We start from the raw sequence: 24,220 nt of genomic DNA, 5'->3' as shown, positions 1-24,220 counted from the left end.
TGTGTAACACAAGTACAATCGAGATATGTGAAAAGCAATTTAACGAAGCATATCAACCTCAAGTTCTTTTATACTCATCAATTGTATAAAATTAATAAAATAAAGGTAATACATACCAAATTATGTGAAAATTTTACAGATTTATTCACTAAGTCTCTCCCTACATATAATTTTAAAAGATGTATTTGTTGTTGGGATGATGAGGCGTAGAGAGTTGCATATTTCAGGAGGAAAATTTTCATATAATACCAATATGAGAAATTAAATCTTAGCCAAGAAAATTAAGTGTCCAAAGTCGATCATGATGTTTATATGAAGTATTTTGGATGGATTACACTCTTTTTTTTTTTTTATCTTAGATGAGTTTTTTCTGAAGTTTCTCATGATAAGATTTTAATGAGGCAATTAGTGTGATTACGTCATGAACTATATACTCTATCTCCTAATTTTTTCACTGGGTTTTTAGGGAATTTTAATGAGATATATGTATTTCACAAGAAGCGTACAAGAGGGAGTATTAGGAACTCTGAAGTTTTATAAATAATTATGGGCTCGTCTCGATCTTTTAAAAAATTCGATTTTATTTTTTGTTATTGACACTATATATATATAAGACAAAACCTCTCACTGTAAACACAGATTAATAAAAAAGAAAAAAATTTCTCTTATATTATTTTTAAAAAATTATTTATCACTGAAATTTCTAAACTACAACCGATAACAAAAATTCGTAAACAAAAACCAATCTCCTACAGGAGGAAATCAAAATATTCTCTCTAGGTCAGCCCTCCTTCCAGCGACCAAACAGACGGGCAGGGTTCCTTGCGGCTGAAGCGGCCACGCACAAACGCACGCCTCTACGCCTCCAATTACACCGCACCGCTAGACAGCCGACCCTCCACCTCGCGCCTCCAAAACCTTCCCCCCGTCCTACCCCCTCCCGCCGTCCTAGGGTTCGCGCCGCCGCAGCCATGGGCTCCTCGCTCCCGCCCAAGGAGGCCAACCTCTTCAAAGTCATCGTCGTAAGCACACCCCCCCTCCCCCCTCCGCCCCCTCCGCGAATCGAGAGGATCCGTCCCCCCTGCGAATCCGCATGTTACGTGGTCTGGTTGCTCGATTCGGCACGCCGGTGATCCGAGCTGCTCCAGCGGAGTGGCTGGACGCTGGGGTTTCTCTGTTTTAAGAGGTTGCTCAAGTCGCCCCGCTGTGTGGCGGCGCGGTGAAGCTGTGGTTTGTGATAGCTGGATGAATGGTTGCCACCAGAACAGCTGTGGACTGTTAGTGGTGGTCGCAGTTTGTGCCATGAGCTGTGCTTAACTGCGCAGGACCTTGTTTGTTTATGTTGCTGAGTCCCTGGATTGGAGACTAATGTTGTTTCGCCACTAGGACCTTATTGATTGATCAAAGTGATATGAGCTGATTCGATTTAATGTGGTGTTATGTATCTAATCCAGTCTAAGGTGATTGTATTATGTAGTTCTATGTTAAAAAACAGAATCTAGTTGCAACGTTATAGCGCAGGGATGGCACATGGGGTTCTGTGTGACATGGGGGCTTATATGCAATGGTTGTTCATTCACATTGTACAATGGCTAGATGTGCTGATTTTAGCTTTCTATGATAATGTAATGACTGTCAAAATTGCTAAGTTGCCTCCTGGTTCTAGAATTCTGAACTTACTGCTTAGCAATGCTGACGATAGAAAGAAGATTGGACTTTCGAGCATTTACAAGAGCATCTATTCTGCTTTAGTGCTTTGCACATTTGAGGATGATCATCAGAATGTTCTTCTGCAAGTGTTAAAATTGCAGAATTTCCATATGTACACAGTGTTCATACTCTTTAGATGTCCCACACTTCCATTCGAGGCCTGCATAAGCTAGTCATTGTGTGGTCTTAATATCAGTGTCTGTTTCATAGTAGCAATTTCTTTTAATGTTTCACTACCTGAGTTCCTGTTGTGTTCATGTTTGTATACACAGAAATCCTATGAGACTAAGCAATATAAGAAGGGGCTGAAGGCTGCAGATTCCATATTGAAAAAGTTTCCAGAGCATGGTGGTATGTTGAAACATATATTCCGGTTCTGTTACCTCTGTATTATTCTTGCGTTTTCTACAATCTCCTCTTATATCATTTTTGCTTTGTCTTGTTCCATGTAGAAACACTTTCAATGAAAGGTTTGACACTAAATTGCATGGACCGGAAATCTGAAGCATATGAGCTTGTTCGCCGTGGCCTAAAGGTTCTCAATTAGCGCAATCATTTTGCGTTTGAGTCTTCTTTTTGTTGTGAACTCGTGTTGATTATAGGAGTACTGGTAATATAACTAATTTGCATTAAACATTCGCAGAATGATCTGAAGAGTCATGTTTGCTGGCATGTCTATGGTTTGCTTTACCGATCAGACAGAGAATACAGAGAAGCTATAAAATGTTATAGGAATGCTTTGAGGATTGACCCAGATAACATAGAAATTTTGCGTGACTTGTCACTTCTCCAGGTTGGTGTAACTTAACACCGTATTATTATTTCTTTTTTTTTTGGCACAACAATTTCCATTTGTTTCCCCTCAATGAACTTCTGCCACCTAACATGTGGCTGTACTCGAATTACCTATGTTTCACTTTGTTTTCCGTGTATTTTGCTGTTCATCACTGAAATGGTCAATAAGCATTTCCTCATTTTTGGATTCCAAGCATCTGATTTTGTTGACGATCGTAGTGCTGGAGAAGTGAGCACTAGTGGAATATAATAAATGATGTATATTTATTCTAACAAGCATAGTTATTATGGCGGTGTGGCGAGGCGTGGCAGCCCCCCACCTTCACAAGTCACAACTTCATATCGCTTATGGCGCGTGGCGTGGCGATGCCATACAAGGTAAAGAAACACCGAAGCATCAGCAGGGAGGAGGAAAGAAAAAGGAAAAAGGAGAAGGGAAAAGGAGAAGGGTTGGCCGAGCCCACCATCCTGTATATCACATATATATCAGAGAATAAAAGGAAAGGAGAAGGGAGGAGGGTTGGCCCAGCCCACCGGCCTAACTATCTGCTCTCCTTCCTCACCTCACCTCACCTAGCCACCTACCTCTGCCTACCATGCCGGGCCTCACCGCCGCCAACATCTCGTCCGCTGGGGTCTCTTGTCGCTGCTGCCCAGGCGGGCACCGCTTTCTCCCTCGCCATTGACCTCCTCGCGCGCCAAGCCAAGGAAGGCGGCTGCAGCGCTCGAGACGGATGAGTCCACGTTGGACAACCCAGATCTGGGGCGCTTCCTCCTCAAGTAGATGCATGACGCCATGGTCTCCAGGGAGGGCAGCGCCGCTGCACACATTTCCTCGTCTTCTCTATTTGCCTGTGGCACCCACCACAACTTCCTTGCTCACCACAGGATGCCTTAGCGGCGTTGGCGTGACGCCATACGAGCTCGCACCGTGGCGTCGGCATGGCAAGCCTCGAGTTTCTGCTAAGCCGATATAGCAACGCCCTAACAACTATGCTAACAAGTGTTGACATCATTATATAAAATGCCAGAGCTGATACGCTGTTTGAGTTTACCATTATCACCCTTTTAAATGTATAATACTTATCTATGGTTTACTATTAGTTGTTTTGCAGTGATCCTATGTGCTAGACAGGATATTGCCCATGTCTTAATACATGGATTTTCCCTTTTTTTATACAGGCACAAATGAGGGACTTGTCCGGCTTTGTTGAGACTAGACAACAACTTTTGTCGTTAAAGCCAAATCACCGCATGAACTGGATTGGTTTTGCAGTCGCTCATCATTTAAATTCCAAGTATGCCACTTTCTAAGCATTTTGGATTTAGATCAATCTTATACAAGTAAAGATAATATGGTCTTAAACCCCTGCTGAAATTTTATACGCTAAACACGGAATGGTTAAAGTCCACCACCAAACATTGTTATTCTGAATCTTGTTGACTTCCTGCTTGCAAATTGTGTGATACACCACATACCGACAGTAAACAACATTGAATTTGTATCGAGTATAAACTGTGGACGGACTGTAATCTTATTGGCTCATGGCTTCCTTTGTTGCACCAGCTAGTGGAGTGGCTCCGCATCATCATGGCATAACATATTTGTATGACATGCTTGTTTAATTCATTGCCAGATTGGTGTTATTTTCCGTTAAGTGTATGTATGGCCTAAAGGCCCATTAGTCAAGGGTTTGCCCATAAGGCTCATGATTACCTCATGGTATATATACCTTATTTCTTGTGAATTAAATTTACGGCTCGTAGATATCCATATTTTTTCTATTATATAATCTTGACACTTTCTTTTTTTATCTATTCAATTGTATCAGATGGAGGGTTAACTAATCCATTTATTCATGTTTTGCTTGCTATCACACTTACTATAATCTGAAACATTTAGAGTGTGGAAAAGTTATCACTTACTGTAGTGGTTTCTCTTACCCACTTTTGCAGTCCTTCCAAGGCAATAGAAGTATTAGAGGCATATGAGGGAACACTGGAAGATGATTATCCTCCAGACAATGAGCGATATGAACACAGTGAAATGCTGCTGTATAAGGTGCCTGTCACACTTCGCTGATTTTTCTTCGATAGGATTGCAGAAAATGTTGTCCGTAATGGTTTACATTAGGCTTGCACTTTTATTTGTATGAGGACTATTTATGTAGTTTGGCTGTTGCTATATCTGTACGTTATTGACTGTTTTGCATGATGCCATGTTAATTAAATACTTGCATCGTTGTGTTTTCTTGAACTTGTTGATGCAATATCATTGTTATATTCATATGCAACTTTATGCCAGCTGGATTTGCTTATTATACTTATTAGCGTTGTTGTCATTTTATGTTCATTGTGTAATATTTTTGTTAAATTGCTTTGCTTTTTTCCTTTTGTGAAGCTTGTGGTGTAAATGAGTCAAATAAAGTTCTTCTTTCTTTTTGTCCCTGGTATATGGTTTTGATGCGCATTATAACCAAGTTCCTTTCTGCAGACTTGCTTATTCTGCTATTAACTTTCTTCCCTGGGATATGGTTTGATGCGCAATATAACCAAATTCCTTTCTGTAGACTTGCTTATTCTGCTATTAACTTCCTTACAAGTTCAGGCTATGTTCTAGATCATGATTATTATATTACACTTGTGATGTTATTTTTTTTGACAGATATCATTGTTTGAGGAATGTGGGATGCTGGACAGATCCATTGAGGAGATGCAGAAGAAGGAGAGCAGGATTGTGAGCCCTATCGTTCCGTATTATTTTGCTTGTGTGGGGTGTTGGTGGGGGTATCTGAACAATATGTTTGAATAATCACTTTTGGTCCATATTCATGTCAATTTGTTTGCCAGGTTGACAAGCTATCATTCAAAGAACAAATGGCATCCGTTTTGTTCAAACTTGGTCGCTTTGACGAATCTGAGAGAATATACAGATCCCTGCTTTTTATGAATCCTGATAACTACAAGTAAGATACTTGTGCCCCTTTTTTTACTTATGTATGTCATCCTTAAGACCTTAATTCCGGTCCACCCTGTAAAGGGGTATGTGTTTTGAAATAGCTTACGCTGCTAATTTGGGTATGCTTGGTTTGTGCTCCATCCAACCTTGCCAGAACACTTTCTGGCCAAACTTTTGTTAAAGGTTTTGTCTGCCCATAAGTCTACAGAAAGGAACTTGGGTATAATGCCCATCAACTAAATCAGATAAACATTTTTTAGGCATTGCTATTCTTCAACCTGGTTAGCATTTTACGACTAATAACGCTTTATCAGCTATTGATAGCCAAAAAAACCTTGGCCAATTGACCATTTCAACCTACCGATAGTACCTGCATTCTAAGTTGATCAAGGGAAACCTGTTCAGTGATTTTCTGCCTCCTTATGCAATGTCTGTGGTTGAGTTGCATGGTGAGGTTCTAGCCCATGATGCATGGACCTGCAGACTAGGAAAGAAGTGGCCAGCAAGTAGTTTAGGTGCATAGTGTGCTGCGTGTGGGCATGTGGTGAGTTATGTTGCCTTGAGAACAGGGAGCTGAGTTAGTATAATTAGATGGAGAGTGCAATTAGTGATCCATGTGTGTGAATGGAGTCCGCATTTACTTCTTATAACACTGTCCTGACTGCCTTCATGTTTATAACCTACCTCTTGGTGCTCTATGAATTAATTAATTCTAACTGGTTCTACTCAGATATTTTATAGCTGTGCAAAAGTGCCTTGGCCTATACTCTGATAATGGTCAATATTCCGCTGATGATGTCGAGCGCTTAAGTGCTATATATAAATCACTTAAAGAAGATTATGCTTGGTCATCTGCTGTTAAGGTAAACTATCTTAAACCGTGACTATATATGTATTGTTGTAATTTTTTTGTATCCATTGTTGAGCCTCTTTGTGATACAAAATTAATACCCTTGGCATAGGCATGCTTAATATTATCCTATATGAAGGACACAATTTTCCCCATATGTATTGATCATAAGTAGGGCCTATACTTGACAACCTGTGAATCTAAATTTGTATTTCATTCCTTCGCAACAGCGCATCCCTCTTGATTTCCTGGAAGGTGAGAAATTCCAGGAGGCTGCAGACAATTACATCAGACCTCTTTTAACAAAGGTAAATTTAATCATTTGTGAGCGATAGTTCAGTTAGTAGCTATACATAATAGGTATCTCATTTGTAGTCGTTTTCTTTCTCTGCAATGCAGCTTTAGATTTTAGGTTTACTAGGCTTCATAAGATCTGTTATAATCGGTTTTAATGTATCCATTTTTTCAGGGTGTGCCTTCATTGTTTTCTGATTTAAGTCCATTGTATGAACATCATGGCAAGGTAACAATTTTTTGTGCTTCTTTTACTGGTCATGGTATAAATCAGATGGCCATTTCATGTGCGAATTCTAAATCCTATTAACAGGCAATCATACTGGAAGAATTATTTCTTAAGCTAGAAGATTCAATTAGGACCTCTGGATGCTTTCCTGGAAGGTAATCCATTGTGCCTACAATTCCTGTGAATGCATCCTCATTCATTCGTGTTGCTACCCAACAATTCTGTGGTATCTTTTACAATGCATGAAGTATTTGACCAGAATCCTTTTTGGGAGATAGTGAGATGGTTCTTAGTAGTTGATGCTTCCTAAATGCCTGAAAGGCATCTTGTTGAAGTTTCCCACTCAAACAGCATAATCATCACCAGGCACCTGTAATGTGAATGCATGTTGAATTGTGCAAAATATTTGTATGTTCAACATGGATACCACATTTGCCACACAGTTGTCTTCTGTAAGTCAACAAGTTGTAAATAGATAGTGTGCCCGCTTCTCAAGCTTTCTTCTTCTTAACAAACTTTGTGATGTAATCATATTCATCTAGAAAGTAGTTTTGATTTAGTCTGCTATTTGTTTTTTGATGTATCGCCTTGCAGTCCACAGAAGGAGCCTCCGTCCACACTATTGTGGACTATGTTTCTGATTTCCCAGGTGTGCCTTTTCTGTGCCCTTTTACACTTTTTTTGTGATAAACTTCTCAGTTTTTAATATAAACATTGTGAAGTTGAATAGTCATGTTTCCCCCCATCTTGTCTAATGCAGCACTACGACAGAAGGGGCCAGTATGAGATTGCTTTAAATAAAATTGATGAGGCTATTTCGCATACACCAACCGTCATTGATTTATATTCAGTAAAGGTCTCTCTCTCTCTCTCTCTCTCTCTCCATGTTTCGTTTAGTATATAATGGAGATGTATCTGCATTTGTCAAACATATTGTAGTCCTTGTAGCTTTTATGACCATCTGAAACTAGGACCTAAATCGGTTTAAATTCAGTGGTTTTGTTTCCTACTGAGTTTTTGTTTGATATATTGCCGCTGTCCTTTACTAATTTCTGTATTGGTAACGACCCAGCATTGGTTTTGAAATTGTTAGCCCTTGTTAATATTCCCTTTCATAACCTTTCCAGTCCTCATTAGTCTGCCTGTTCATTATCGTCTAAATCCAACCTTCATCAGTATGATTTCTGTCCTGTTCCGTTGTATTTTGAGTTAAATTATTAAATTGATTATATCATACTAATCTCAAAGAAGACACAGTCTTTTATGCTAATAACTCTGCTAATGCACATGCTTTTATTCCAGGGAAAGATATTGCAACATGCTGGCAATTGCGCAGCAGCAGCAGCATTAGCAAATGAAGCTAGTTTAATGGATCTTGCTGATCGTTATTTAAACAGCGAATGTGTTATGCAGATGCTTCAGGCTGACCAGGTAGAACTAAATCAGGAACAAATCTTTCGTTTATGTACCTTTTTACTGCTCTGTTCTCAATGCTGTTTTAGAGCGTTGCAGTCAACCTTTTTAAAGTTGCCCACTCATATACATAGAAATATTTGGATTTGTTGTATATAAATGATATAAGTAGATTTACCATCAAAAGTACTTCCATATTACTATGTTTTGTATAATTTTGTCAATGTATTGGAGACCATATTGATGTTCAAATGACGGCGTCAAGGGAATGAAGGAAATACTACATATTTCCTAGCATTTATCCAACAAGAATGCGATTAAGCTTCTTAGTATTAGATTTTTCTAGCTTTTTATATCTAGCTCTTGTTTTTTTTTTCAAGAACACTTAGCTCTTGTTTATGACCTGTGAAGGTTGGGCTTGCTGAGAAGACTGCTGTTTTGTTTACCAAAGACGGTGATCAGCACAACAATCTTCATGACATGCAATGCATGTGGTATCTGCTCTTTCCCCTTCTCTGCTATTCATCTCTTGTGTTTTCTCTATGTATCTAACTCGAGATCTACATCATTTAAGGTACGAACTTGCTTCTGGTGAGAGTTATTTTCGTCAAGGTGATCTTGGCAGGGCCCTAAAAAATTTCTTGGCAGTTGAAAAGCATTACGCTGATATGACTGAAGATCAATTTGACTTCCATTCGTATTGCTTACGCAAAATGACACTTCGGGCGTATGTTTCTATGCTGAAGTTTCAAGATCGTTTGCACGCTCATGAATACTTCCACAAGGCTGCATCAGGAGCTATCAAGTACATTTTGTTACTGGTATTTTCTTTGTTTTTTTTTGTGCTTCCATTCAGTATATTTGGTGACACTGCTTGCACAAACTGCAGGTGCTATATGAAACTACATGATTCTCCAACAAAATCATACGCCGAGGAGAACGATGAGATGTCAAAACTGCCACCTGCTCAGAGGAAGAAATTGAGACAAAAGCAGAAAAAAGCAGAAGCGCGTGCTAAAAGGGTAAATCTTGAAAGCTCAGCCTTGGATCAGTGATTCTCATTTTTTCTGATTTTGCCCTCATACTCCTCTAGGAGGCTGAAGAGAAACAGGAGGATGAAACGGCGGCATCCAACAGTACGAAATCTGGAAAGAAACAAAATGCAAGACCTGTTGATGTGGATCCACATGGTGAAAAATTACTCCAGGTATTCATTTGTGTGTTACATTTGTGTTCATCAGTATTTGGAACTCGAAATATATATTTTTTCATTCTTCTATATGCGAGTCTTTATATGTGCAAGCTGGAAGTTGGAACCTTACTGTATGTGTTTCTTGTTTCAGATTGAAGATCCACTTGCAGAAGCAACAAAATACTTGAAGCTGCTGCAGAATAACTCGCCAGGCTCATTAGAGACCCATGTACTTTCATTTGAGCTCAACATGAGAAAGCAAAAGATTTTACTTGCTTTTCAGGTATATGATTTCTTGTCTAATAACCACTTACGATAACCATTACTCTCTCTATCATTATAATTTTTTCTGCTTTGCTTACATCTTGATAAGCTATGACTTGTTTCTTTATGACAAAAGATTTATAATCATGTTCCTAACAACCTATGTATTAATCTAATTCTTTTGGTGCTAATTGCATTGTAGCTATCCGTAATTAAAAGTTTACATTTTCGAGATATCAACATTACCTAATGAACTGCTTGTTATCGTAGCAATGTCATTGACAAGAAATATTCCTTATCATTTTCAAGAAGTGCATATGTATCAAGCAAGAAATGTTTTTATGTTGGGAGCATATCAGGTGTAAATGGCACAAGAGTTGGAAATGGGAAAATTCCATTATAGACTATCTGATTGTGTACCAGCGAGGCAGTGGCCATGATGTGTGCGGATCCCCCATTGACACAGTGTTTCTTCCCCAATCCCATCCTCATTCGAGCTTCATCCAAACAAAATACATCCTTCCATTCATGTCCAAAATCCCCAACCTGATGTAAGCTGCAAGCACATCCAGCTACCACCTTTGGATCAGCATTTGCTGTGCTAGTAGATCGCCAAGTGTATCAAACAAAGTCGTCCTTCTGCCATGATCTCTCGCCAGCGGCGCCCGTTGCACCACCACCCATAGCAGAAACCTCATCCAAATATGATGGGGCACGACAACTCGTACACTTCAGGCCGTTGGGAAAAGTGGATGGATCTTTTGGATGTTGTCAGGTGTCTACTGTTAAGTGTCGTAGACGACGGTGCGGCAGTAGCCATGAGCAGGAGGGGAGTCACCGAGGCGTCACATTTCATTTTCAATTCCGTTTTTGTTTTTTTAAAGGAAGTGGAAGAAAGACAGGAGGAGAGAACCCTGTAGATTGGTGAAGAAGGGTTGAAGCAGTCAAATGTACTGGAGTTGAGGGTCTTTTCACAAAATGTGTGAGGTGGGAGAGTTCCATCCGATCCAAGCCCTTTGATCCGACGCCTCAAATTGGATATTTTCACATTTCCAACACTTGTGCCATTTGCATCTGATATGCTCCCTTTTATGTTTCAGTAAATTTGTGTAGAAATGACAAGGTTCATGGGCTGTTAGATGTAGTCCATTCGCTGATAATAACTTTGTGTTGTATATGGAAAAGTGAAATAGGGGTGATTACAGCACCAAAATGGTTGTATTTTATACTTTGTTTTTATTAAAGTCATTGACATGTTCTTTTTAGTTGGATCTTATGGGTTTCATCTCTAGCCTACCCCAACTTGCTTGGGACAAAGTCTTTGTTGTTGTTGCTGCTGCTGCTGCATGTTCTTCCAAACTCCCATATGTATCTTTGAGCACGAACCTGTACAGTAACAACAATATATTAGTAAAAAATAGAAATTACTGATAATTTATCTAGTTGAAAGCAAATGGATTAGTATTCATAATTTATAACTTTCTACATGATCTTAGTTTGTTCCCTTTTTGTTCTACGTCTGTTTTAATTTTTGTAATCTATCTTTATTTTCAGGCTGTTAAACAGCTCATTAAATTGGATGAGAATGATCCAGGCAGTCACCGTTGTTTGGTAAGTATCCAAAATTACACCTCGCGCTTAAGCTATTCTTTCATAAATTATTTGAGATGTTACATAAACTTAAGATTCTTATGAAATGGAATATTTTGTTTGGCATGTTTGCATTAGCTGGAAGTGGAAATACTTTAGGAAATGGATGGTGATTTGCACCATCCTTGACCGAATGGTTACTGTTTGGCTTCTAAGTTGTTTATGATACTCATTTTCCGAGAATATTGCAATGCTTTCTGATCATCACTGGTGCTTAGGTGTATATTTGATATGATAGAGTGTAAAATTCTAACAGATTACATCAGCATCAATTCATACACTAGTGACTGCTCGTGCGTTTCTAATTAGATAAAATGTTGGTGATTAGCGGTCACATTAGTGATGTTAGTGTTATTACTTAATTGAGGTGTTGGTGATTAGGGGCTACATTGGTGGTATTAGTTTTGTTAGTTGTTGGAAGAAGGCAGGACAGAATCAACATGAGCTATTAGATACAGTTGATTGGATGGATAGGAGGATTGACCTCTGTACACTGAGGTGGGTACATGTAGAAAAGATAGCAAGTGATGCTTTTTTAGTATAGATACACTCAGGTGTTTGCATCTTAAATACTTTCGGCTGAATAATAAACAATAAATCCAATAAATTTGGTTCATTATCATTTACTGCGTGATCATGACTTTGTAGATAAGGTTCTTCCACAAGATAAACAGTCTTCCGGCTCCAGGGACTGATTCTGAGAAGCTAATTTGGAATGTTTTGGAAGCTGAACAACCGGACATAAGGTTCTAAGTTGGCAATTGTTCTACCACTTTATGCTTTTACCATTTTATTTGACTCACGGGTTCTTTACGAGTTCTTACAGGCAATTACACGGGAAGTCTCTTATTGAAGTAAACAGAAGTTTCCTTGAAAAACACAATGGTAACTATTTTGACTTTTCTTTTGGGGGCTTTTATTGAATAGAAATGTTACTCTTTCCTAATGATTGTTTCTTTGTTAGCTTCGTTGACGCACAGAGCAGCAGCTGCTGAAATGATGTATCTCTTGGAGCCAGATAAGAAGATGGAGGTGATTAAATTAATCGAAGATTCAACAAATAATACAAATAATACAGCGTCAGGGTAAAGACCCAAAAAACGCCTCTGATTTGTTCATATGCTATTTACATGGTGTTTACGTTGTCCCGGCTTTATGCAGAAATAATGTGCTTGGTCCTGTGAAAGAATGGCAGATTCAAGATTGTATTGATGTTCATAAATTGCTGGAGACAGTCTTTGGCGATCAGGATTTTGCAAATAGTAAGTTTCAGAACCGCTGTACCAGTATTGTATTGCATGCTACAATTGTTTTTGCTAGTAATGGGCTAGTTTTTCTTTTTGTGCTGACCTTCTTTGATATCCATCATTACATGGATGCATGCCATTTGGTGCTTAGTATTGCAGTTTGAAATCTCTATTCTTATATGCTGCTTCTGGTGGCATGCTTTCAGGATTAATACTGGTGATTTCATTGTGCTTAATAAGACCATTAGTATGATGACTTGGTGTTTTCGCTGTTAAACTGATACTTCGAGCACAGTACCTGTGCTGAATGCTCTCATCATGGCATCTACTAATATAGTGTGCCAATGGATCCTGTTTGATAGTTTTACGTTATCAGGATTAACCTTACTTTTTCAACAGGGTGGAAGGCACGATGTGCAGAATATTTTCCATACTCGTCCTACTTTGAAGGCATAAAGAGTGCTATTGCAGCGTATTCTGTCGACAATAGTCTCAAGAATTCACCAGTAAATGGAATTGCCTCAAACCCACAATCGAAACCAAAAGAGGGAGAGGCATGCAGTTTGAATGGGACTGTGCATATTGTGGATGATATGAGCAGCATAAGCATTCGGTAATGTATCTACAAGTCGCTGTCTGGTTACATCTGGAACAGAACATATTTGAGAACTGGAGAGTCGGTGCCCAATTAACCGAAGTGCACACAAACACAAGAGTTCTAGAGGGGAACAAAGTGCCCGGGTGCAATGAGTAACTTCTCGGTGCATTTCACTTGAAGAGTATATACTTGATTGGGAGCTGAGGTCTCTTCAGTCTGGTGATCATCTCAGTTCCAGCTTGTACCTTTTGTTGCCATTTTGTAGACAGTAAAAGAATAACCTTTCATCCCAGTTACTATAAGTTGCGCCGGCGTTTGTTGCCTGGTAGCATCAGGGTGATGATTCATTTTGAAGCAGCGCATCATGGATTCATTGTGTGGTTGGTTCTCGTATCCCGTAATGCTCGCGCACTCTTCTTGTTACTACAAAATTTTGGCATAAAACAGGTGTATAAGCTTAAACCTTTTTGAATTATGACTTAAGGTCCTTGGGATAGTTTCGTGTATCGGGGGAGTCGCCTTAGGCCTTTTGCTTTTGGAACTTTTGGTCCTCTGCGTTGTAAATTAGTCAGTTTAATCTTGGGCAGTGAAATTGTATCAGTTGTCTTGAAAAATAATGATCAACGTTAACACAGTGTGTTTTAACTTGTGAAATGTGTTGAGGCTGCATTCACGCATCTGATGAAATGAGTGACATTAGTGCATTTAATCGTATGCTATATTGTTGCCATATTACCGTGATGTCTATGTGGGGGTCTGGAATACGGATGGTACTTCTTGCAAATTGGGGAGCGCGGCGTTATCAGCACATTTCAGTGTCAAAGTAAACTGCAGGGCTGCTGGGGATGAGGATCTTTTTAGCAGAGGTTCAGGGCTAGCTCTCTGTGCCTGGAATAGAAGGATGAGGATAGGCTTACTGGCCTTTGGAGTGATAAGCAATTTTTTTTTTCAGCCCAATGTGGCCCAACTGCAGAACCCAGCTATTTAGGCACAGGAACGCTGCTGTGCTTGTTGATAGTGAAGGCACAAGGCTTACCAATGGCAATGCACAATAATAAAAAAAGGGATAAATGCAAACCCCCCCAAAAGTCACTTGGATTTTGATTTTCCCCCTCAAAAATTGTTTTGTTGCAAACCCCCCCCCCCAAACGTTTGATTTTGTTGCAAAAACACCCCAAAAATTTATTTTTTTTAAAAAAAAAATCACAAAAAATTCTAAAAAAACTAGAGACAATTATAAGACCTTTTGTGAAATTTGTTTTCAAAAATAATATCCTTTGCATCATATTTCATGGAGAGTAAGTTTGAAAAAAAAAAGAAAAACGTGAAACTCATTTATTAATTCGAGTTAAATGCATAGTTAATTATTTACTAATCCAAAAATCATGAAACAAAATTTTTTAGTCTTCTTACATGATCCTCTATCTTGTAAAAATACATGAAATCTTGAAATAGTTATTGTAACGTGCAGGATTGAGTAAATGTGTTGCAGATAGATTAATTCATAACTAATCCATAACACCCCCAAAATTAGTGAAACCACTTTTATTAATTTACTTAAACAATTATTTGTGTAGGAAAAATAATGGTAGACATGAAAAAGTTAAAATAACATGAGTTAATAAATGAGCTGCACATTTTTTTTCCAAACTTCCTCTCCATGAAATATGATGCAAAGGATATTATTTTTGAAAACAAATTTCACAAAAGGTCTTAGAATTGTCTCTAGTCTTTTTAGAATTTTTTTAATGATTTTTTTATTTTTTTGAATTTTTAGGGGATTTTTTGCAACAAAGTCAAACTTTTGGGGATTTTTTTTTTCAACAAAACAACTTTTGGGGGGGGAGTCAAAATCCAAGTGATTTTTTTGTGGGGGGGGGGGGGGGTTTGCAGTTTTTCCATAAAAAAAAAAAAGGCAATGAACAAAAGCAACACAGCAAGTACAATCACCTCTTGAGGCGCGAACATACAATCAGCCTTTTCTTTCAGGCATCAAATGAAAATTCCTACAAAAATATATGAAAATCTAGTTTTTTTTTTGAGTCCATATGAAAATCTAGTCTATGAAGTGCCGAGGCACCCTTCGAAATTCCGGTTGCGTACTTTGAAACGTGCCACACAACTAGAAGAAGCTTAAATATAGGTTTCCTGCCAGTGACATTTTGATGTATTCTTCCGCTAGAATTTCCCTACCTTTTGGTACTCTACTCTTACAGCAGACCGAATTCGAGCTTGAAAATTTACCTGTGGAAGCTTGAAAATCCAGTGAAAATTTACCTGTGACCACCATTTTACATCGACGCCTAGAATATCCCTTCGTTTTGGAACTCGCTGGATGCACGTATACACTACAAATAGTACGATTGTACGAAGCACATGCATACATGTGGTGTACCGTGGCCGTGATCCCTTACGGCAGCAGCCACACGATGTGGCGACGAACCAAGCCGATCAGCGTGCACGGACTGGCCGCCCAGCCGGCGCACGTTACAGCATCACCAGCAGCCGCCGCCGGCCTTTGCCCGACGCTGGTTCACGTGGCCGGTGTCGTGAGCGGGCCGACGGCCGCGCACCGGCGCCTGTCCAAAGGCGCTCTGACGCTTCGGTACCGCCCTCCCTGCCCTGACGGTGTCGGCGCGGCCGGACGCGCGCGGTGCGCCTGCGCGCCCACGTTGCGGCGAATCTAAGGAGGCGTCCCCGTCAGTCGTCCCAGTGCGGAGGGCGTTGGCTGGAGACATGGGGCCGGTCGATCGGGGGTGCATGCACGCGAGGCGAGACCGTGTGAGGTCGGCGGGCGGGCGAGCGCGCGCTAGCTCCACCGTGCGGCAGTAATAATTGGCGCATCGGGGTTCGGGGGCGGGGTCCCGGCCGGCTGGGCTGCTCCCATCCTCTCACGTGCTCCTCTTCCCTAGGCAGCTGCAGCCTGCAAGTGCAGACCAAAGAAAAATACTCGCTCGCCGGCCCGTGATCACAGGAGAGAATCAATCTTCTGGCCGTGCGTCAACTCCGCACCCCTTGCATGGCCCACAGGGCCGGCCTCGGGATTTGTCGCCGGCGTCCGTCGCGCTGAAAACGGCTTGGTTAACCGAGGGGCTGCATGCGCTCCGAGAGTGACAGTGGCGTCAGGGATTTGTCGCGCGCGCGTGCACGGGGTGGCGCGCGAGGACCTCGGTTTAGCAATTTTCTGCTTTGCAAGTTGCAAGGATCTAGCACGCCATGCTACAGTCAAGTCAGTATGTATATAGTTAATCATGTTTATTTTCTACCCATCAAATCAAGCTCGATAAAACTAACTGCTCCTATGAACCTACCACGTACCCATTGATTACTCGGGTTGATAACGTTCTTGTAACCCCCCTAGCTGGTGACTCAGCATGGAGATGAAAAATTCAAGTAACCCATCGAGTTCAAAGTAAGTTCAAACAGCCATGAGCCCATGAGTAGCTACTGCAGCAGTAAGAAAATATGCACCTGGACAGACCTGACAAAATAGGCCGCCCGACATAGCACCATCCGAGCTTATTTAGGCAAGACCCGGTTAGGTTTGTTAGCTAAGTCGTGTCGTGCTGGCTTGTATGTCGAGCCCTCGATCTAAACATGATCCATTTAAGATAGATTGTGCTGTGCCGACCCGTGGCACGGTGACAACGAGGCGGGGCGAGGTGGTGGTGGGTGGCGGCAATCGGCGATAGGGCAGGGCAGCGTAGTTGGGCTAAGCTATGCTAGCACGACATGTCATGATCTCGGTCCAAGTCTAGCTCGACGAGATGTGCCGTGCCATGTCTTTAATAGTGGTCCTTATGCTGATCTAATAGACACGATCTAGTTGACAAACTTTACATGTTGATTACTGCTCTGCACAATGCTACCCTCCAGACCATTACCTGATTAATTATCCATGACAATGACGTACAACTTTTGCTATTTATATTCTAAAAAGCTTTGTGACAACATATATATATAGCGGCACACATGACATAGGACATCCATACATAAGCCGGCAGGAAACGTGTGGCCTACTCCGACATTATGTATGGTACTCTCATCATTCAAGGATCCAAGGTGAATTTTATTTCTATGAATTAGTCTTTAAAATTAGATTTTAACACCTATACAAGTATTATTTATTCATAAAATATACTATTAATACTTATATGAAACCGATATAGTGTGAAAGTATTTACACAAAGTTTAAAATTTTCAAAATAAAGCGTATTTTTGTATGAGTACTATAAACCGGACATGTTCTGCATGCAGGAGCATTAAACGTCGTTCAACGATTCTGCATGCACGGACGAGCCCGAGTGACTTTTATCTGTGTACAATCATTTGTGACTTAGCCTCGTCACTAGGGGTGACAACACATCGGATCGAGGCTAAGTGGAGTGAGAATGTACTTGACTTGAAACCTGACATAGTAAATCCGATCTAGCCTCAAAATACTTACCGGATCCAAAACCAGCTCCGACCCCGGTCCCGGCAGGGACCTGGAAACTGATGAGGGATCCAAGATCCTGGAGGAGCGGATCTAAATCTTTCTCTGATGCTAACTCTTCTTCCTCACGTGACGGCGCAACTCCCTCGCTGTCAACCTGTCGCCCTCCCTCGCCGTGCCTCCCTTGCTGCGCCTCCCGCACCACCGCCCTCCCTCGCCGCGTCGTCGCCCTCACTTGCTGCGCCTCATGCACCGTCGCCCTTCCTCGCTGCCCCATCACCCTCTCTTGTTGCGCTTTCACCCTACCTCGTCATGCCTCCCACGCCGTCGCCCTCCCTCGCCACGCCTCCCTCGCCGGCTCCCTCCCGCACCGACACCTACCTTGCTGCGCCTCCTGCTTCAGGGCCCTTGCTACTCCGCAATGGCGTCTGCAGAGTTGGAGGAGGGGGAGGGGAGGAGGAGATGGTGGAGCCAAGGACGACGGCGTCACCGGTTGCAGATGTCGCACACGAGGTATGGGGACGCGGAGTCGGGGAAGGAGCAGCCTGGGCCGATGGGCCCGTGGGGGGGGTGGCCGGATGACTGGGTGAGTGGTGTAGTACTGTGCAACCGTGGGTGACACCCGTAGGTGCAAAATAGAATCCGAATCTGAACCCGATTCAGATCGGAGCCCCAAACTGATAGTCCTGAGAGACAGTTTTACCCTAAACTCGTCCTCACCAAGTTAAAACACACCAAGACCGACCTGGCCCACTAACATCCCTACTTGCCACTTGCATACCATCTACTATTTCACCAATCCAAACGACAAAACTGCTCGTCATGTGTGTGATCTACTCGGCCAGCGTGCATGCATGGCCATGGCCACACCGGGACAAAAACACGCGAGGGGTTGCGTTGGTCGGTCTCTGATTGGCTAACTTATCCACGAGATGTCTCTCGCGCACGTGGCACGCGCGCGCATGCGTACGAAGCAGTTAATGGCAGAGGTCAGAGAGACTGAAACGTACGCACACTGCATGGAGTGCAAAAGCATGAATGCGAGTCTGCATATATACGTGATCGATGCCTTCAGCTGCCAGGAAAAATGGATGAACTGATCGAAGCTCCGTGATGCGTGTCCGTATATATGTGTGCACGAACATGGATCACCAATGCACGTCTTAGGTAGAAAGTTTACTTCCTCGATCTCATTTACATGTCATTTAGAACATACAAATGTTTTCTACACTTTACCTATGTCGGTGAGCATGTTTTGTAGAAAAAAATGAATATACTTATTATGAAAGAATGAAAATCCCAGTTAATACTGTGCTGATAACCTTATTGGAGTAGATACAGTGATGCATAGTATATAATTAGGGAAAATTGAAAGAAAAAAAACACATGCAAGCCAGGAGGTTTTCATAAACCATGCAAGTCGTTTTGTTACGTTCTCACACCGTCTACGCAGTGCTTTCTCACATCGTCTACATAGTACTTATATATATCTCTTACGTGGTCACCGGCTCGACTAGAGCTGGGACTTGGGTCGGGTCAAATCCGGACGGTCCGTGGCACGAAGATTTGGCACGGCCCACGGTACGGCACGGCACGAGAAAATCTGGGCCGGGCTGGCACGACACGGACACGTGGGCCGGGCCGTGCCCATGGTCTGAGCACGGTGGGCGGCACGGCACGGCTCAAATATTGGGCCGTGCCTGGGTCGGCACGGCACGAAAATGGCCCGTCAGCACGGAAAAGGCCCGTCGGCACGAAAATGGCCTGTCAGCATTTGAACTGCCCGCCGCTCGCATTTGAATGTGTACTAAGTACCAACGAAAATTCGTTTAGACTTTAGAGGCTAAGCAGCCTTTAAGCATTGATGGCTTTGAGCAGTAAAAAAAGAAATTACCAGCAGTGCAGCATCGAGACAATACTGCAATGCATCCTATCAGTTCTTTCTTCAATGTCACAGTCTCACAAAGAATCGTTTCTTTCTTTCATGTCACAGAGAAAAAGAAAGCAAAATCCAAAGCACACATTCCCATGATCCCATCACACCACACAGCCAAACAGGAAACCACTCCATGGCTCCAGCCCGGCGCCACCCGCTTGCCTCATCCGGCCAGCACCAGGTGGCGGGCGCGCACCAGCACCAGGCGGTGCTTGACAGCCTGAGTGCTGACTGCCTGCCACATGCCCACACGCCAGCATCGGCCCGCTCCGCGCGCCATGACGCCAGTGCAGAGTGCAGACAGCATGAGCTGAGCATGAGTCACGTCGCCATTTTTTTTTTGCTCTCTTTTGACCGGAAGCAGTAGTAAAGAGGGAGGTAACGTGACTTAAAGAGAGAGTAGATATGACTAGAGAGGTAACAGGTAAAGAGACAACAGGTAAAAAAAAACTAACGTTCATATAATGCCTATATAATCTATGTTTTCGTTACTCGTTTCGTCACCAAGTCACCGGCTTATTTGTTCACGATCTTCACAGTCCACAGTTTCACACTAGCAAGTAGCAACACCATCAAATCCTCACACACCAAAATATGCTCCCTAGTGGTAGAACTGGTAGGAAAAAAAGAGTAATAAGGAGCTATGTGCGCAACAGCTTTCCAAGTCCTGGTTCGTCCATGCCCGAGGTTCCTGATCCACGTCGTCTGTCCCCAAGCATGGGAGACTATGGGATGGACGACTGTCATATGGACGGTGTGGACGGCTACGAGGAGGAGGAGCAACACGAAGGCGAAGGCTATTCCATACCGGAGGAAGCAACAAACAACTACCCCGTTGCAGAGACGGTGATGACCAATGATACTGCTGGGCCATCTGCTCCGCAGACGGGGGGGGGGGGGGGGGGCAGAATGTTGGAAGCATTTCACTAAGAATAAAGAAATGTGCAATGGTAAGTTGGTTGTAGTGTCTGCAACTTGTAATTATTGCAAAAAAGAATATTCTGCAGGCTCACGTGGTGGTACGGGGCATCTAAACCGTCATTATCCGGTATGCTTGAAAAAGTTTGCCATGCGAGAACAAGGCGGAAAAGTGCAAACTCAACTGAACATCTCTGCAGATGGCTCTGTAAGTACATGGGTTTATGATCCTCAAATAGCTCGCGACGAAATTGCTAGGCATATAGTTACGGAAAATCTACCCATTAGGATGGGCGAAAGTGCTAGCTTTGAAAGAATGATACAAAAAGCATTTTGTCCACAGTACAGTAATGTGTCTAGGAAAACCACCACGAGAGATATAATGAGAAGGTACCAAGAAAAAATGGATTTTCTAAAACAAAGTTTTCGGGCCGTAAGCTTTTCTGTTGCCTTGACATCAGACATTTGGACGTCTTCACACCAAAGGACATGCTACCTTAGTGTTGTTGCCCATTACATAGACAACGAGTACAAGCTAAACAAAAGGGTCATAGGATTCAAGGTTATTGATGAGTCGCACATTGGAGAGGCTATAGCCGCACTCATTCTAGAGGTTATCAAAGAATATGGGATAGAAAATAGGATTGTTTCTATTACATTGGATAACGCATCGGCGAACACATTGGCCATAAGGACACTGGAACCATATATGCAGAGCTACATTGGTGGATATGTCCTCCATCAAAGATGTATATGCCACATCATCAACCTCATGGTACAGGCAGGTATGTCGCAGGTAAGTCAATATGTAAACAATATCCGTAGTGCTATTCACTTTATTTCGAGCTCCCCATTGGCATACAGCAAATTTAAGGAGTACTGCAAGATTAACGGTCTGAAACCAAGAAAATTCGGCCTAGACATGAAAGTCCGTTGGAATTCAACATACACTATGCTAAAACAGGTGAAAGGGTACGAGACCATTTTCAGCAATTTTATCAATGCTCAAGGTATAGGCATATTGCTTACTAACACGGATTGGGAAGTTGCTACAAGTTTACGTCATCTCTTAAAACCATTCTATAATGCATCAACACAATTGTCTGGTATTTACTACCCTACATCTCCTCTAGTTCTTGAATGGCTTATGAAAATTGTTGACACGTTTAATGAACATAGTACAGAAGAAATGCTAGTCCCTATTGTTAACGCAATGAAGGAAAAATACTTAAAATATTTCGATGCTATTCCACACTTATATTGTTTTGCTCTCATCTTTGATCCACGTAAGAAGTTGGAGAAATTAGATCTTGCTTTCCGTTTTATTGGCGATGCACTTGATCTTGATTACTCAGCTGCTTACTCACATGTTAAATCTGAGATATTTCGAGTTTTTGGTATGTACCAGAAGAAGTTTGGTCAACCTCACCCGAGGTCTGAACCAGCACAAAATGAGAAGAGAAAAACTACGGCGGCTAATATGTGGAAGAAGGTGAAGGGCAAGGACTCTTCTTCCTCAACTCAGCCAGCTAAGTCATCCTGGAACCCCAGCGCAGAGCTCAACCACTACTTCGAGTTGGATCATGTCTCTCATGATCCACTACTTCAGGATGATGACCAGATCGACCTCCTTGGATGGTGGAAAGACAACGAACGTCAATTTCCTGTGCTATCCCAATTCGCACGAGATGTTCTTCTTGTGCCAGTATCATCTGTATCTTCAGAATCAACATTCAGCACAGCGGGAAGAATAATCGAAGAACGAAGGTCGTCTCTTACACCCGAGATGGTCGAGGCACTCACTTGCCTCAAGGACTGGGAGGCCGCGGAAACTCGATAGCAGCACCAACTAGAGGACCCAGAGATTGCGAATGCCATGGCCGATCTTGAGCTCGAAGACGAGGATTAATTATCTTTGTAATAGTATGCGGTACTCTTTTCCTTACCGGGGAAAACTCCATACTGGGGTGTAAGGTTTTTAACGAGGCCGTGTACTAGAATGTATTTGCAATTAATAAAATTCATGTTCCCCAATTGCATTTTTCTTCTTCTATAATTAAGAAAGTTAATATGTGTAACGTTTGGATGACGCCGAGCTTTGCTGGCGAAAAGCTTTGGTGCGTCTGGCCCACGCTTTGGCGCGGCTGGCAGGGCCAAAACGTGGGTGGCGAAAAGCTTTGGCGCGGGCGCGCCGCGCGCGGCTGGTCTGTGTCGCGTGTCGCGTCTACTAGTCTCTTCCACTTCTCTCTCTCCACGTCCATCTCGCGCTCCAAATTTCCCCGAACTCCATCCCGCTCTGTCGCCTTTTCCACACGCGCCGAGGAGACGAAACAAGAATCAGCCGCCGCCGCGCCCGAGGTGGTCGTGACGGAGGCGGAGAAGAAGGCGGACGAGCCCGCACCGGCGGAGGAGAAGAAGGCGGACGAGCCCGAGCCGGCGGAGGAGAAGACCGTGGAGGTGGAGGAGAAGGCTGTGGAGGCGGAGAAGAAGGCCGATGACGATTCAGAGGAGGAGGAGAAGGCGGACGAGGCCGAGGAGCCAGTCGCGGCGGACGAGGTGGCCGTGACCGACGGGACCGGGTCGTTCAAGGAGGAGAGTAACCTGGTGTCCGAGCTCCCCGACCCGGAGCGCATGGAGCTTGCGCAGTACAAAGAGCTCATCGCCGCCGCGCTCGCCAACGAGAAGTTCGACCTGCCCCCACCTCCAACCCCACCGGCTCAGCCCGCCGCGGCGCCTTCGACGGAGGAGACAAAGCCGGAGGAGCCAGCTAAGGAGGAGGCGAAGGACGAGGCATCGGGCCTGGCGCCACGCTGTGCTGCTCCTCTCCGGCGTGATCGTTAGGCTCCGTAGTGCGTCGTAGGAGCGCCGCCGCCGGACCGCACTCGGCTGTTGCAGCTGCTGGGACGTGGAGCTCGGGTCGTGCCCGTGCTTGGCCCGGCCCGAAGTGACCCGCCGTGCCATTGTGCCGTGCCGAACCTCACGGGCGAAGAGTCGTGCCGGGCCGGCACGGCACGACATGCTGATCGTGCCGGGGAAGCGCGGCCCAACGTGGCCCGAGGCACGACCGGGCCGTGCCGGGCCGGCCCGGCCCGGCCCAAGTCCCACCTCTAGGCTCGACCATGTCTTTCCTTTGTGCACTGTGGCCCATCCCTACGTACTTGCAAGATGCCTATGGTCACGCACAATCAAAGCCCTTAATATCCATACGTAATGATATTTGAAGAGAAAGAATCACAAGACCTGCTACGAGGTTCGATGCTCCACCATGGGCTACAATGGACAAAGACGAGACACGGTGAGGTTGATAGACCATATAGAAAATCTATGCAAGTGTCATATGGAGTCATGGACGATCAATACAGATAGGGAGCAGGGAATTTGAAAACAAATAAAACTTACAGGTGTGAGACAACAACAAAGTAACTTGCAGGTGGCTTTATAAAAAAAACCTGACTTGCAGGTGGGTTTTTGCAATCTTCTCATATAATTATCATGTTGCTTTGGGTGTTGACAACTGACATTAAGGTTTCCCCTAGCTACTGTAGGAATTAGGGTTGCAGTTCCAATACATACATACAGGGATATGCTGGGCATCGGGTTCCAATTTGAGTATTGTATGCAACTTTTGGCGAGACCATGGGGATTATTCTTGTAAGTTAGGATAAGGTTATCCTCCCTGGTCTCTCCCGGATATGCTGCATCCTGTCTTGTCTTGTCGGCCCTCTAATCG

The 24,220-nt window shown here is 43.1% G+C and overlaps 2 protein-coding genes across 2 annotated transcripts; both read left to right on the top strand.

The window, feature by feature from the left end:
* Positions 1–808: 808 nt before the first annotated feature.
* On the top strand, positions 809–13,842 carry LOC133907524 (N-terminal acetyltransferase A complex auxiliary subunit NAA15-like). The gene is made up of 26 exons (XM_062349581.1): positions 809–1,022; positions 1,983–2,061; positions 2,163–2,245; positions 2,354–2,503; positions 3,688–3,803; positions 4,462–4,567; positions 5,171–5,242; positions 5,356–5,471; positions 6,195–6,327; positions 6,545–6,622; positions 6,784–6,837; positions 6,922–6,992; positions 7,432–7,486; positions 7,598–7,693; positions 8,140–8,268; positions 8,662–8,744; positions 8,825–9,055; positions 9,140–9,272; positions 9,344–9,457; positions 9,594–9,725; positions 11,261–11,317; positions 12,005–12,102; positions 12,183–12,241; positions 12,321–12,441; positions 12,518–12,618; positions 13,003–13,842. The coding sequence occupies exons 1-26, from the start codon at positions 972–974 to the stop codon at positions 13,218–13,220; spliced, it is 2,736 nt and encodes a 911-aa protein (XP_062205565.1). The 5' UTR covers positions 809–971; the 3' UTR covers positions 13,221–13,842.
* An 8,733-nt stretch (positions 13,843–22,575) lies between these two features.
* LOC133904920 (patellin-2-like) lies at positions 22,576–23,331 on the top strand. Its single transcript, XM_062346569.1, has one exon. The coding sequence runs from the start codon at positions 22,576–22,578 to the stop codon at positions 23,329–23,331; it is 756 nt and encodes a 251-aa protein (XP_062202553.1).
* The last annotated feature ends 889 nt before the right edge of the window (positions 23,332–24,220 follow it).

This window comes from Phragmites australis, chromosome 2 (genome assembly GCF_958298935.1).
Source record: "Phragmites australis chromosome 2, lpPhrAust1.1, whole genome shotgun sequence".
Lineage (NCBI taxonomy): Eukaryota > Viridiplantae > Streptophyta > Magnoliopsida > Poales > Poaceae > Phragmites > Phragmites australis.
The sequence above is the reverse complement of the archived record's forward strand: the minus strand, read 5'-3'. Positions and strand labels throughout refer to the sequence as shown.

Excerpts from the sequence above, each read along its gene's own strand:
- LOC133907524 (XM_062349581.1), top strand. The coding sequence starts at position 972 with ATGGGCTCCTCGCTCCCGCCCAAGGAGGCCAACCTCTTCAAAGTCATC. Across the intron at positions 4,568-5,170 it reads GTGAAATGCTGCTGTATAAG|ATATCATTGTTTGAGGAATG; the intron begins GTGCCTGTCACA and ends TTTTTTTGACAG. Across the intron at positions 7,694-8,139 it reads TTGATTTATATTCAGTAAAG|GGAAAGATATTGCAACATGC; the intron begins GTCTCTCTCTCT and ends CTTTTATTCCAG.
- LOC133904920 (XM_062346569.1), top strand. The coding sequence starts at position 22,576 with ATGACGCCGAGCTTTGCTGGCGAAAAGCTTTGGTGCGTCTGGCCCACG.